Source organism: Mya arenaria, chromosome 14 (assembly GCF_026914265.1).
Source record: "Mya arenaria isolate MELC-2E11 chromosome 14, ASM2691426v1".
NCBI classification, from domain to species: domain Eukaryota; kingdom Metazoa; phylum Mollusca; class Bivalvia; order Myida; family Myidae; genus Mya; species Mya arenaria.
In genome coordinates, this window is record NC_069135.1 from 18,643,442 (window position 1) to 18,660,496 (window position 17,055).

The following is a 17,055-nucleotide window of genomic DNA, read 5'->3' on the forward strand; positions in this document are numbered from 1 at the left end:
AATAGAGCTCGAAAATCGAAATTTGCTGCTGTAAAAGCCATTTTGGGGACGCACTGACCCGAAAATTCGAGTAAGGGGACCATAACGAAAAGTGCAGGGATGAACTAGGCCACGAGCCCTACAATGTGTGCTATTTCGATAGTTGGAGCTTTTGTCCTGAGTAGGCGAAAATAGAGCTCGAAAATCGAAATTTGCTGCTGTAAAAGCCATTTTGGGGACGCACTGACCCGAAAATTCGAGTAAGGGGACCATAACGAAAAGTGCAGGGATGAACTAGGCCACGAGCCCTACAATGTGTGCTATTTCGATAGTTGGAGCTTTTGTCCTGAGTAGGCGAAAATAGAGCTCGAAAATCGAAATTTGCTGCTGTAAAAGCCATTTTGGGACGCACTGACCCGAAAATTCGAGTAAGGGGACCATAACGAAAAGTGCAGGGATGAACTAGGCCACGAGCCCTACAATGTGTGCTATTTCGATAGTTGGAGCTTTTGTCCTGAGTAGGCGAAAATAGAGCTCGAAAATCGAAATTTGCTGCTGTAAAAGCCATTTTGGGGACGCACTGACCCGAAAATTCGAGTAAGGGGACCATAACGAAAAGTGCAGGGATGAACTAGGCCACGAGCCCTACAATGTGTGCTATTTCGATAGTTGGAGCTTTTGTCCTGAGTAGGCGAAAATAGAGCTCGAAAATCGAAATTTGCTGCTGTAAAAGCCATTTTGGGGACGCACTGACCCGAAAATTCGAGTAAGGGGACCATAACGAAAAGTGCAGGGATGAACTAGGCCACGAGCCCTACAATGTGTGCTATTTCGATAGTTGGAGCTTTTGTCCTGAGTAGGCGAAAATAGAGCTCGAAAATCGAAATTTGCTGCTGTAAAAGCCATTTTGGGACGCACTGACCCGAAAATTCGAGTAAGGGGACCATAACGAAAAGTGCAGGGATGAACTAGGCACGAGCCCTACAATGTGTATTTCGATAGTTGGAGCTTTTGTCCTGAGTAGGCAAAATAGAGCTCGAAAATCGAAATTTGCTGCTGTAAAAGCCATTTTGGGGACGCACTGACCCGAAAATTCGAGTAAGGGGACCATAACGAAAAGTGCAGGGATGAACTAGGCCACGAGCCCTATATAATGTGTGCTATTTCGATAGTTGGAGCTTTTGTCCTGAGTAGGCGAAAATAGAGCTCGAAAATCGAAATTTGCTGCTAAAAGCCATTTTGGGGACGCACTGACCCGAAAATTCGAGTAAGGGGACCATAACGAAAAGTGCAGGGATGAACTAGGCCACGAGCCCTACAATGTGTGCTATTTCGATAGTTGGAGGCTTTTGTCTGAGTAGGCGAAAATAAGCTCGAAAATCGAAATTTGCTGCTAAAAGCCATTTTGGGGACACTGACCCGAAAATTCGAGTAAGGGGACCATAACGAAAAGGCAGGGATGAACTAGGCCACGAGCCCTACAATGTGTGCTATTTCGATAGTTGGAGCTTTTGTCCTGAGTAGGCGAAAATAGAGCTCGAAAATCGAAATTTGCTGCTAAAAGCCATTTTGGGGACGCACTGACCCGAAAATTCGGTAAGGGGACCAACGAAAAGTGCAGGGATGAACTAGGCCACGAGCCCTACAATGTGTGCTATTTCGATAGTTGGAGCTTTGTCCTGAGTAGGCGAAAATAGAGCTCGAAAATCGAAATTTGCTGCTGTAAAAGCCATTTTGGGGACGCACTGACCCGAAAATTCGAGTAAGGGGACCATAACGAAAAGTGCAGGGATGAACTAGGCCACGAGCCCTACAATGTGTGCTATTTCGATAGTTGGAGCTTTTGTCCTGAGTAGGCGAAAATAGAGCTCGAAAATCGAAATTTGCTGTAAAAGCCATTTTGGGGACGCACTGACCCGAAAATTCGAGTAAGGGGACCATAACGAAAAAGTGCAGGGATGAACTAGGCCACGAGCCCTACAATGTGTGCTATTTCGATAGTTGGAGCTTTTGTCCTGAGTAGGCGAAAATAGAGCTCGAAAATCGAAATTTGCTGTACAAAAGCCATTTTGGGGACGCACTGACCCGAAAATTCGAGTAAGGGGACCATAACGAAAAGTGCAGGGATGAACTAGGCCACGAGCCCTACAATGTGTGCTATTTCGATAGTTGGAGCTTTTGTCCTGAGTAGGCGAAAATAGAGCTCGAAAATCGAAATTTGCTGCTAAAAGCCATTTTGGGGACGCACTGACCCGAAAATTCGAGTAAGGGGACCATAACGAAAAGTGCAGGGATGAACTAGGCCACGAGCCCTACAATGTGTGCTATTTCGATAGTTGGAGCTTTTGTCCTGAGTAGGCGAAAATAGAGCTCGAAAATCGAAATTTGCTGCTAAAAGCCATTTTGGGGACGCACTGACCCGAAAATTCGAGTAAGGGGACCATAACGAAAAGTGCAGGGATGAACTAGGCCACGAGCCCTACAATGTGTGCTATTTCGATAGTTGGAGCTTTTGTCCTGAGTAGGCGAAAATAGAGCTCGAAAATCGAAATTTGCTGCTAAAAGCCATTTTGGGGACGCACTGACCCGAAAATTCGAGTAAGGGGACCATAACGAAAAGTGCAGGGATGAACTAGGCCACGAGCCCTACAATGTGTGCTATTTCGATAGTTGGAGCTTTTGTCCTGAGTAGGCGAAAATAGAGCTCGAAAATCGAAATTTGCTGCTAAAAGCCATTTTGGGGACGCACTGACCCGAAAATTCGAGTAAGGGGACCATAACGAAAAGTGCAGGGATGAACTAGGCCACGAGCCCTACAATGTGTGCTATTTCGATAGTTGGAGCTTTTGTCCTGAGTAGGCGAAAATAGAGCTCGAAAATCGAAATTTGCTGCTGTAAAAGCCATTTTGGGGACGCACTGACCCGAAAATTCGAGTAAGGGGACCATAACGAAAAGTGCAGGGATGAACTAGGCCACGAGCCCTACAATGTGTGCTATTTCGATAGTTGGAGCTTTTGTCCTGAGTAGGGCGAAATAGAGCTCGAAAATCGAATTTGCTGCTGTAAAACCATTTTGGGGACGCACTGACCCGAAAATTCGAGTAAGGGGACCATAACGAAAAGTGCAGGGATGAACTAGGCCACGAGCCCTACAATGTGTGCTATTTCGATAGTTGGAGCTTTTGTCCTGAGTAGGCGAAAATAGAGCTCGAAAATCGAAATTTGCTGCTACAAAAGCCATTTTGGGGACGCACTGACCCGAAAATTCGAGTAAGGGGACCATAACGAAAAGTGCAGGGATGAACTAGGCCACGAGCCCTACAATGTGTGCTATTTCGATAGTTGGAGCTTTTGTCCTGAGTAGGCGAAAATAGAACCCGAAAATTCGACTGAGGGAACTTTAGCGAAAAGTGTAATGTTGAACATTCTTCGTTTAACGCTCCTTTGGCTCATGTTCAGCTAGGCATTGTCAGGTTCATTCGAAACAATCATGGTTATTTAAAACTCATTAAAAAGTATATGTAACTGAATTCCAGGCAGGGATCTATTCTGCATGTCAATGGAGATTTATTAACGCCGGCTAGTAGACAACAGGTTTGAATCCTAGGCGTTGATTTGCAATTGAAGTGGGTCCGTCTAGCGCAGGTTCGAATTAAAATTGCCGAAAATAAAACAAACAATAGGCGAATAACACCTGCTCAACAAAAACAATAGCTTTATATATTTAGAGACAGATATTGCCAAAAATTTACATTTATTGTTTTATACTAAGAAATTTGCAATCCCCAGTTCGCATCTAACGACAAACATTCTAATGCCGAGCAAACTATTGACTGCTACCGTACATACGTATCAACGGAGGGTACACAGAGGTAACATTTTGGATGGTATAAAAGGTACGGAGTGTAAACAGTGTTTAAGTAGAGGGGGACAGAGGGGGTTTCATTAAGCAAATTCTGTGTCACAGATTTGCACCAAAAAGTTTTTTCTGTAACGAATCTCATGACATTAATCTAATAGAATTTGTTACGCTTTGATGTCATAATTGTAAAAAAGTACCAAAATGTAAAAAAAGATTGTGTCCGAGACTGGGTTCGAACCCGCGTCGCCAAAATTGAAATTCGGCGTCTTCCTTACTGAGCTACCATAACTATGGGAGACATAATTAAATTATAAAGCTATATCGATAGTATCACGTGATAACACCGACTAGCCAATCACACATAAGGAATGAATTCTACCTGGTAGACATACCCAGTAATCTTTTTTTAATGGTAAAATACAATATAACTGCTAATCTTAAATAAATTGTAAACTATGTGGTACTTTAATTAGTAAGTTTCAATGCATTGTACACATTTGCAACAAAGTATACGCTGAACTATTTAAACAACATATTAGACATTGAAACACTGATTTTAAATCCTCATCATCCTGTCATTGGAATGTTAAGATAACAGTGACTTTGATAGTTAAGAAATACTGCAGATCACAAGTGTTTCCATTAAACTTCTAGAGCAGTAAAGATTCTGAAGTTCTGAACTATTGGCTCAGTATGTACTTGTACAAAATAAATGGCTGTGTACGGCTGTGTCATGTCAAGTAATTTATTTCTCTACATTTATTTCCGTACATACTAAAACCTTTTAACGATTTAGTACATGAAAATGATCGACTTCTTTCATTTCAAGTGAAACATTTCCTCTCTTGATCTGTGGTTATAGTGTAGCCCTTTGTTGAGTCATTTTAGTTGCTATTAGCAGCCACCCGCTGTGATTTAATTTCTGCTCCCATTATCTGGAGTTCCTTCGATGATGCTTAATTAATATACTATAAACTGTCAGCAGCGGGCGTTTCTTATGTAATCAACTTAGATCTGACCTATTTATAACTTTTCCCAGCAGGGGTCGTTCACTGCGTTTGTTTGATCAAAAATTTGATGGTCAGTAACACTTACTGGCAATGGCATCATACCATTTATAACTTGAGAAACAGGTACTGTAATTTAAAATTAAAGATTTATAAAGCAAAGCGACTCATTTAATATTTTATTTAAATTGTTGTACTGTTATAATAATTTATTTGTGTTAAGAACTATAAGGCAAAACAAAGATTTGGTTTGGGTTAAAACAAGCATTTTTTATAAGGCTTGATTTAAGAATATTGATATAAGAACGTTATTTTCCATTGGCGAATAGCGTTAAAGAATTCCTGTATAAAACGTAAAAATGTTTAAACTACATATTAAAAAAGATGCACTCTTATTCCCAAAGAAGATGTACCACAAGTATTAATACAATTGTTTTAATATTTTTTAAACCAATCGGTAGGGTCGCGCCTATATGTAGGTAGGGTTTGTAAGATTTGATTGAGGTTTTTTTCTGTGTCATTCTTTCTCTTCAATATTTAAAATATGAAAAAAGCAAACAGTTGCTTTCAATAATAATAAAAAGTAAATGTTGTGCTTAGATTGTTATTTATAGGGTGGAGGGGACAGAGCCTTGAATCCAAATTTCGAAATCATATTTGCAACTTTTAAGTGTCCAAAAAAACAACTTTCTGAAATCCTTAAAAGATGCAGAGATCAGTTTCGTTTCAAAATTAAATTTGAACTCACTGACAGTATAAAATGACCAGATTATATATAAAAATGTGCTTTCTATAAGCCATACATTATAAGTTTAGAACCCATCATGTTAACCTTTCTCGATCACCAGAATGTTGATGATATGTGACTATACTCTGGTTCAATCGCCAAGATTCGGAGAGCAAACAGAGACAATTTCAGCCAATCAGAGGCGTTTCCCTGTATTCTTTTAATAGATTATCTTGCAGTCGGTAAACCTTGGCGATTGCCTATAGCCAATGAAAAAGAGCCTAACATAACACAAATAAAATTAGAACACCTGAAAGCAAGCGTGGCATGAGACGGCTTATCATACTTCATGAATGATGATTCACAACATGTGTACCGCATTTTGTACTAACACTGCGGAAAATGGTTGACTTTACGGGAAAGAACGGTCCCGTACATGGGTAGGTATAAAAGAGTGGCCGGACCGGACCAAATGCGGACCAACTGAAATCTCCGAACTGTTACGGAAATCGTTCGGAAGTTTACCTAATTTCCCGACCAAATTAAAATACGCATTACTATGTTTCATAGATATTTTATTATGTCTGGTTAAAATAATAATAATAATAATAATAATAATAATAATAATAATAATAAAATAATAATAATAATAATAATAATAATAATAATAATAACAAAAAATAAATAATCATGATAATATTAATAATAATGATTTAGTTACATTGTGTGTTATATTTCCTTAAATAAATTTTCTTCTATTTTTCTTAAAGCGTTTCTATAATACTAACGCTTTAAGAAAAATAGAATTTTCGGCAGATTGCCAAATAGTTGAGATCATTATTGTGAGATATCTTAATGACAGAAATGAACACATTGATGCCAAATTTAGCTGATTCTGATTCTGACTTAAATAAGTTAAAATTATCAACATGTAAGAGTGCAACTTGAATGATAGGGCATCTTTATTGCAACTCCCTCATGCCAATGGGTGGGTTAGGGTCAACCGCTATCAATGAAAATAAAGTTAGTAATGGGTAACAAATTATGAGAAAAGTAAGCTTACAATTAGAGCCGTTTTAAATACATTTAGGAATAAAAAAATCTGGTTTGCTGCTTCTTAAATTGGACGGACGGACGGACGCACGGACGGAATGACGGGCGGGCGGGCGTCCGGTCGGACGGGCGGGCGGGCGGTCTTAAGGATGGACGGACGACCAGACATGTTTTTGTCGTAAACATGTTATTTAACGGTTTCTTGCCAAAAAATTAAAAACTATAAACACACATATAAATATTCAATATGGTCACAACGATTCATGGCCTATATACAAATAAAAGACAATAGTATAAGTAAGTTAAATTAAAGAACAAAAAAAGTTTCAATAAATGGAAAAAAGATTCATTTCAAATGCAAACTGAGATATATATTATATTAACTAATGAAGTATTATGGGAGGCTATTTACAAATGACATAATACTTGAAAGATCTAAACGATGTTATTTAGTAAGGAATTTCTTAACATAAATGCTTGATTTATTAATTTACTTAAGCTACTTAGTATGCTTACGTTTTTTAATAACAATAGTTTCGATAAACTTGTACATACCTGGGTCTCTAATGTAATATATTTTTATCATTTTTTCTGAAGTCATTATATACAGGACATGTTATGATTAAATGATATTCATCTTCTAAATCATTAGAGTTACAAATAGTACAATAACGTTGGGCTCTATCTATTCTATTTCGGCCATATCGGCCGGTTTCAATATGCAGTTTATGAGATGATCAATAAGTTTAAATTCAGAACTTTCAATAACATGCAAACTTGGAATTAATAATTTTGTTCTTGATTTAAATAAATAATCAGTCTCTTTTCTTTTAAAACAGTAGCCTTTTATTTTAGATATGATCTCGGAGCGGATTTTATCATCATTCTTCAAAACAGTTGTCACAATTGTTTAAATTAGGTAGTTTAAATACAAGAATTAGTGAGATAAGGAAGCTGCCTTTTTATAGATTTATTTATATGTCATTACTTCAATTGATTTATAATTCGGTCATTAAAATTTCCACAGTCTGTCGAATTAATTGATAAAATTTAGAATGTGTGTGTTTTAGTTGTATTTCGTATAGTTTTATGACCCACTGGCCATGTGTTTTTATAAGCAAATGATCATGTCACTAATTGACATAACGCGGGCTGTCAGTCAAATTAGCCGGCCAATACCGGACTGACCAATCAGCGTCCAAATAAGGCGTGGCTTATCAGTTGCCCTTTGTTATCCGCCATGGTTAAGGGTCCGCCTACGGAGCGGGAGGTCGTGGGTTCGATCCCGGGCCGCGTCATACCGAAAGACGTTAAAAGCTGGTACAAGTAGCTCCCTTGCCTGGCGCTTGGCATTTAAAGGGTAGTGCTTGGGAAAGTGGTGTACTCAGTACTGGTTCTACCCAGGAAAGTTGTATCCCGTGTATCGGTGCTTTACACCGAGCACGTTAAAGAACCAAGAGGTCTCTTCGCAAAGAGCTAGGGTAACACACCTGGATCTCTTGTATCTCACTCTGTTTCTTCAAGTCTTCCAAAGTCTGGATTTGACTGCGAATTGCTGTCATTCTATCTCATATCACTTATGGCATTTATACACAATTTAACTCATGATGGCGTCACGGCGGGGTCAAGCCATAATGCAGCCAATGGGTGCGGGCAGACCTTGATAAACTCAAATAAACAAACGACCTCCGACTATCTGCACTAGTGAGTGTGGCGGATCCGTGGTCTTGAGATAACACACTTGACTATCAATCCAGGCGTCACAGGTTCGATCCCCCGTCGCATCACTAACAAAAACTAATCGTCTTCCGGAAGGGACGTTAAATGGGGGTCCCGTGTGACAGTGCTATACACTGGTGCACGTTAAAGAACCAGTGTAGCTCTAACATTCAGGGTTACATTCTGTCTTTGCACAATGATCCAAAAACCTAAAATGACTAACAATCTTAATGGAGCACTCGCCGAATGGACAAGGCTCGAGTGCGAATATAAATAAGCTTACACACCCACACAGTAATGAGTATGTCCGCCCTGTTAGCTCAATCGGTAGAGTGTAAAACTCTGAATCGGACAACCCTGGTTCGATTCCCGGGCGGACCAGGTCACTACTGTTGTGATTTGTTATGAAATCCTTTCTTCGACCATTCGCAGTGTACCACTGCCCCTGGCATGTACAGAAGTTGTCAGTTCCTTGCAGAGGTGAAGGCACCTAGTACTGGTTCTGCCAAGGAGTGTTGTGCGGTGGTTGAACTGTCACTCTGGGACCCTTAAATGCGCTCACGCCGGGACCCGGAGTATAAACTACTAACACCACCACCACCTTCAGTATTGAGTGAGCTCAATCGATAGAGCGTTGGTAAAAATATAATATAAAGATAAATATAAGATAAAAACAAATCTGGCTTCTTAAAAATAATAACATCCAATTAGAAAACTTGAAATTAATTTCGATTTCAATAATCTGTTTTTAAATAGCAATCGGTCTCTAATCTTAGATATGATTTTATTTTATCAGCATTCATCAAAGCAGGTGTTACAATTTATATAATATTGTTTGAATATATTATTTGTTCATTCATACATTACTTCATTCATACATTACTTCATTCACACATTAATTCATGCATACATCAATTCATTCTCACTCACTCACTCACTCACTCACTCACTCACTCACTCACTCACTCACTCACTCACTCACTCACTCACTCACTCACTCACTCACTCACTCACTCACTCACTCACTCACTCACTCACTCACTCACTCACTCACTCACTCACTCACTCACTCACTCACTCACTCACTCACTCACTCACTCACTCACTCACTCACTCACTCACTCACTCACTCACTCACTCACTCACTCACTCACTCACTCACTCACTCACTCACTCACTCACTCACTCACTCACTCACTCACTCACTCACTCACTCACTCACTCACTCACTCACTCACTCACTCACTCACTCACTCACTCACTCACTCACTCACTCACTCACTCACTCACTCACTCACTCACTCACTCACTCACTCACTCACTCACTCACTCACTCACTCACTCACTCACTCACTCACTCACTCACTCACTCACTCACTCACTCACTCACTCACTCACTCACTCACTCACTCACTCACTCACTCACTCACTCACTCACTCACTCACTCACTCACTCACTCACTCACTCACTCACTCACTCACTCACTCACTCACTCACTCACTCACTCACTCACTCACTCACTCACTCACTCACTCACTCACTCACTCACTCACTCACTCACTCACTCACTCACTCACTCACTCACTCACTCACTCACTCACTCACTCACTCACTCACTCACTCACTCACTCACTCACTCACTCACTCACTCACTCACTCACTCACTCACTCACTCACTCACTCACTCACTCACTCACTCACTCACTCACTCACTCACTCACTCACTCACTCACTTTATAACATGTGTGTACGGGAAAGAGTACATTACCGTATACCCGTAATGTACAGGAATTGTTACTATTCCGTACACTCAGTGTGCACGGGAACTGGTTTATTTCCGAACATTCATATAATGCGGGAATTGTACAAGCCCGTATATTCATCGTGTACGGGAATAGTGTAATCTCATACTCTCAAAGTGTACGGAATAGCATAAATTCCCGTATTTTCAACATGTATGGAGACCGTTCATGCCCGTACACTCAAGATATACGGAGATGTACCGTACATCCATCAAAATAGTATAAGTACTAGTCGTTAGTCAATCAACTCAGTATTGTCCGAATTATTTATTTTTATAATTTAGACCTCTTTTAAATTTCATCAAAAGCTATCGAAACCCATTAAAGCATTAAATTTTCTAAAAAGGTATTTTTTACTGACACCATCCTGTTTTTTTAAGAAACAGTGATATGTTTAAGTCAATGGTATAAATGACTTTCATATTATATGAGCTATCAAATTAAACCCCCAAAGACCTAAATTGGCTACAGAATTCATTGTTTTTTGTTACAACACGGATGTACGGGTTAGTGCACGCCCATACATCGAATCCCGTATACTGAAGATGTGCGAGTTTTATGAATATACGAATCCGAACACACCCGTATACTCAGCATCCCGTACACTTACCGTGCAAATTGGATGTACGGGTTTCAGTATATTCCCGTATATTAAACCATTTTCCGCAGTGTAACATCTTCAATCCGTTAAAGTTAGTCCAATATAGCCAAGAGACATTCGGAGCTCCTCGGCCATTTTATCGAAAAAGATATACGTTATTCTGCTCAATCGTTTAAGACATTCGAGAGGACAATGAGAGGGAAATACTTATGATTAACACCTTTATTGTTTAAGGGATTTTCATAAGTAACTAAGCTTGATTGGTTATAATTTGGCGATTATCTCGTAATTACTTTTTAATATCAAATATGTATTTCTAGAAATGGAACTTGATTTTGATATTTTAAATATTTATTTTTAATAACTCCGTCAGAGAAGTTAAACAGTTAATTGTGTCAAAGTCAATTTAAAGAACACCCGCACAATATTGTCCTGTATAGTTCCGAAAAAAATACAATTATATTGACCTTGAGTGTTCATTGTATTGACTTCTGCCTAGTTTAAGGAATATTTGCCATGATAATCCACTGCCGTGCATCTTCTCAATATTACACTGGTGTCACAGTAGGGGCCATTTCCTGTGTATTTGTTAATTGGCTCCGGGCCTTTTAGGTTGGCACTTTTCGAGTAGATTATCCTACTAATACATATAAACAATATACACAGCTATAAATGATTTAATTGAATAAACCAAAATAAATATGACTGATAAGCTTTTAAACAGTGATATAGCATTTATATTTAAACCCATTTTAAATGCATGATCACCATTGTTATATCCAAATTGTGAAGCATCCTTTGTTTAAATATATTGGTGGGCTACTATATATAGCATCACTCTTGTTCTTATTCAAAGGCATTGTATTAATACGGTTATTATCGTTTGAAAGCAACAACAACAAAAGATGAAAAGTCCAATTCTATAATAAAACCTTTATAACTGCACGGCTGGATTCCCAGATCGGAGAACTGCTAAGCAGCACAAGGCCGTTAAGATAACTTTCGTTATGACTTTGTATTAATATGTTCGTGTATATGCTTATGGGTGTGTGCTTGTGCGCGCGCGTGCGTGCGTGCGTGCATGTAAGTGTGTTTGCGTTTATTCATCGGTTCTGTATAGTGTGACTTTTTGAATTGCTATTCGTAAATATGGTTGGTATTATTTTACTTTGTACTGTGATGATAAGAAATATTACTGTGTCTCAAGCTTTTAATGATTTTTGCCTATCAATTATATAGTTAATATGTTTTCGTGAAAAAGTTTAAAAATTATAATAGGGTTATACAAGAATAAATTAAATCAGTAGGGTACTTATTTAATAAAACAAGAAAGGATCTTTTTTCAAGAAGGACATTTGCAGATACAAAGTCACACGGTGCAAGATTCATCCTAGTATGCGACCGCGCACCCCGGTTTAGTGAGTGTAGGATGATATCCCCCCGGATGATTGCCCCCCAGACATTAGCCCCTAGGACCATATCCCCCCGGATGATAGCCCTCCCAGACAATAGCCCCCCAGACAATAGCCCCCCCCCCCCTGCATATATATAAATGACTTTACATATATACACTCTTTTAAATTTGCATATTCATAAAACTCATAAAACAAAACAAAAATGCCATTTAGTGGTCCTTTTCTGGTTCTCTATACAGACTTGTGAATCAAGTGTTCAGCGAACAAAACCTATAGTTACAGTTCAAACAGTGCATTTGCAAATGTCCCTATTACCATCTAACAGAATTGTAGTATTGAAGGGTACAATGAAGGGTGACCAATGTTGTGGGAATTAGTGTTACAAGTTCGATTTTGACTTGTAAAAATAGTCCTCACAATTTCGAGTCATTGAGCTTTGAGAATATCATACAAATTTGCTTAAATAAACTGGTTATAATATGCATTTTAATATTGGGGGGGGGATATCGTCCGTTTTTCACTAAGACGGGGGGGGGGGGCTATCTTCCGGGAGGGCTATGGTCCTGGGGCCTAATGTCTGGGGGGCAATCATCCGGGGGGATATTATCCGTACCTCCGGTTGAGTAGTGCAGCTTCACCGAGCCCGAGCCACACTGTCTTAGCGGCACGTGCATTTGACCAGCTTGTGGTATTAGCTGACATAACTGCGAGTCGCTGTTTAAGTGCAGACAAAGTTTTATCGTTCAAATGACTCAAGTCAAATTAAGATGTTAAAAGTTGGTTCTTTATTAATTCCCCTTTTACGTTTAATTGTCACGTCCGGCTATTGATATAATGTACCAATATTATTTCATAGAAGAAGTACAAAGATCCTAGTTAATTCTCTAAGTGTTTCCATTACAAAGGGTCTTTTCCTGTATATGTCAAATTTGGGAGTAGTCGGTCCCTGCTAAAATTAAAATGAAATATGGAATCATTGTTGTGACTCGGAGACCAATGCATATCCCTGACTAGAAATAAGAGATGTCTAGTTGGTTTGGTTTTGGTTATTTTAAATGCAAAACAGGCATTGCCTTTTGAATGTGCTAGTTAACTATAAATGTCAATATATGAGCATACTTTCTTAACATGCACTAGTTCACAAAGCCAAAAGTAACGCCGAATCAATGATATCCTCATTAACATTGTTATTATTTATGGCCTTTCTCAACCAAATGTTTGCATTGGTGGGCCGCTCATGAAAAAAACCCTGCTGTAATCAAAATTTTACCAAATAAGCTAAATCAGTAAAATCTTTTTTTTCTTACTCCTATTTGTATTCCTATAAACAGCTGAAATAAAAAACAATTATATACTATTGTATTATAGTAAATATATATTATTATATTCATAGTAAAAACGCAGCAGCTAGCTGCCAGCAGCACAGCAGCTAGCTGCTGTTGCTGCTAGCAGCTTGCTGCTATGCTGCTGTGCTGCTAACTTCACTCACATAACCGTTTATGCCATAAACATTCGATTCGGAAGGAGGGGTGCATGTCAAAAGCTTTCGCCCCTAAGTTACGCCCCCTCTAACGTCAATTCATGGATCCGCCCCTGCATATACATACATACATACATACATACATACATACATACATACATACATATATATATATATATATATATATATATATATATATATATATATATATATACAGTAATCTACGTAATAAGTTCAACAATTTAAACATTTCACATTTAAATCACATTTTCAATTCATAATTGAATTGTTTATTGAAAATATTGATAGGAAGAACACTGACAAAATGCTTGGGTTTTGTAACCGAGTATAACCGAATATAACCGAATACTTGGAATAAGCACCTTGCTAGAATAACAGGGTCAATTATTTGTTACAAATGCGTTAATACATCCTACCAGGCGTATTAATTGAAAGCAGTGTTGGGAATATTATATCTGTAATTTATAGCAGTGTTATTCTCCGACAAACAGTCCAATTGAAATTGATGCTGAAACTTTTCCAAAGCCATTAATAACTCATTTCTGAGTTTAAACCTAAAACTAGAAAAACAAAGGGTATTATAAGAAAGAAAGTCCGAAATATATATTATCTAATTATACAGTGAAATTGTTTCCATCCATATTCAGATTGTGCATGAAACATTTGAAAAAAAGAAACGATTTCGTTTGTACGTCGAGTTTGCTGTATGTCCCTTCTACGAAACTGACCGATTATGAAAACAAACGAAATCCGACACTAATCCTTTTAAATAATCTTTTGATCGCTATATATAATACGGAATCTTATAGATTAAGCATAATGAAACGGATTAACACCTATGTTCTTAAGTTCTAAATACCATTCTCATAACATATAACACGTAAATGATTATTTAAAGCGTAAACTACATGTAATATATTTTGGAACATTATGTATTATGCAGCCATTTCATGACGAGGCAGTTCTACAAAAATGAAAATATTAGGTTAAAGCTTTTATGTCGGTAAAACTTGAAATAACTGTATAATCTTCTAGACAAAAGGTGAACTTATTATTCAGTTCCTAGTCGGATTTTTTTAAATGCGTATTCTGCCAATCATCGATGAAGTCAGTCTCCTAGTCCAGTTAGTATGTACATACAGGCCAGTTATAGTTGTTGGTATCGACTTCCAACAACAACAACAACAACAACAACAACAACAACAACAAACACAACAACAACAACGACGACAACAACAGCCACAAACACAACAACGAAACAGCAACAAACATAACAACAACTACAACAACAACAACAAAGAATAACAACAACAACAACAACACGAACTCGCACATTGAAATCTTGATGAATCGAAGCTTAGGGTGGCTCCAAATGTAAAATGTTTTATTTATTTAAGCTTTGGTAATCTGAAATCTAAATAAAAAGGTTAACAATATTCAGTTTTCACATTTCAATCATTTAAATCAACACTCTCATTGTCTATTAATCAATCATTCGTAGGACGAAAAACTCAACGGAATGCTTGATCTTTTAACCTATTAATATAATCGTAATCTTAAATTAAGCACACAGTTAGGACAAGGTCAAGTATCTGTTACATGTGTAAAATTATGAAAATAAACGTAATCCGAAAGTAATGCGTTTAAAAATCTTTTAATCGCAGATATATCATACGGAAATATTATAGGTTTATCATTATGAAACGGATTAACCCTCAATATATATATGAGTTCTTAATACCATTCACTCGACAGTGTCATTTAAATGGGTGAGGTACTTATATATTTTGGCACATTCTTTTTTTATGTAACAATTTCATGATGAAATAGTTCTAAATAAATCAAATAATGGGTTTAAGTTTTAATGTCAGTATATTTTGACCAGGTTTAATCTGGCCCAGGTGTGTGAAGGTGGCGCTCACGTAGGTTTAGTTCTAGTATTAAATGCGTATATCCTGCCAACCATTGGCGAAATCAGTCGTCTAGTCTAGTTAGTATGCACGTATTGTTGCATGGCCAGCAACAACAACAGCAACAACAACAACAACAGCAACAACAACAACAACATCACTAGTTTTCATTTAAAAATACAAGATAAGTTTTCTGCATTTCTTCTGCTAATATAGTCATGTTTAGAGTATTTTTTCAAAGAATAAAACAGTTTTCTCCGGCATGGTTATAACTTTATCCGTGTGATTATTTTTCAGAGCATCTGGTTTATAATTTCAAAGAAGTTAAATTGTATTTTTTTTTCTTTCTTGCTGTTTGTTTGTGCTTTCCTGCCTGGTAGGAAGATTATGAAACTTGAACCTGGTATATATATTTGGAGCGCCCTTATTTGGTTCTAAATATCAAGCACAAATTTCAGTCAGTAATATATCGGTTCTTGCCGCAAAATTGGGTTGCGCACAAATGTATAGATCGCTTGTCTCGGGATACAAAGTAAAGTTACTTCTATGCAAAGTGTTTGTGTTGTTTTATTTCGTTTCAATGCGTTTGTTTGAAACACAACCACAACATATTTATTTCTAAAGAACAAAACACTTTTACACTAAAGCTTCTCTATACAATGTAAATGGATATGTTCGATTTTTGCTCTCGATTCCCTCATAATTATAATTCAAGTATAATTTCTCCGAAGTTCCAAGTTGGAACCATTTGGAAGTTGCTTGACTGTTGACGAATATGACATAAAGACAAAAATACATTTAATGGTATTTCATTTAAGAGATTTACGGCCGAGGAAGCCATTACAATCTGTAGATGCAATAATATTTTTAAAATTGTTATGAAAATAACATTATTTAACAAGAGCGATTATCTAAAACTAACTGCTGTATTTTAGGAGGCTATGGAGGCCGTGGAGGCAGTCCAGCCAACAACTTCCTTTTGTCCACTGACTCCGTCGCCTACGGAAGTCTGGAGGCACCGACGGACCCGGGGAGCCCTGGTGGCGGCAGCGGCGCCGGAAACGGTGGTGGCGCCATACAAATCACTGCCTCAGCGGACGTCATCATAGATGGCATTCTCTCCGCGGACGGCGGTGAAGGAACTTCTGGGGGAGGTGGTGGCAGCGGTGGTTCTGTTTTCATAGACGCGAACGTCATTAAAGGATATGGAACCATTTCCGCACGGGGCGGAAACGGCGCCAGTGACGGTGGTGGTGGGGGTGGCGGCCGGGTCACTCTAAAGCACGTCGCCAATGACTACACTTTCCTTGGAATAACAACGACAGATGGTGGACTCGGAGGTGAGAATACTGCTTGAATTATTCATAAATGGTAACTACTTAACACTAAGCTTTCATGAGGACTACTTATATTCAGTTTAATTGTTCGGATACCACTAAACTAGATGGATTGATATCAACTTATCATTGATGCTCATG

At 38.2% G+C, this 17,055-nt stretch overlaps 1 protein-coding gene across 1 annotated transcript in view; it reads left to right on the forward strand.

Annotated features, from left to right (window-relative positions):
- Window positions 1-17,055, forward strand: part of LOC128215890 (uncharacterized) — a 199,565-nt gene that overhangs the window by 142,726 nt on the left and 39,784 nt on the right. The window contains 1 exon segment of the mRNA XM_052922496.1: window positions 16,513-16,917. Coding sequence (XP_052778456.1) covers window positions 16,513-16,917 — 405 coding nt within the window.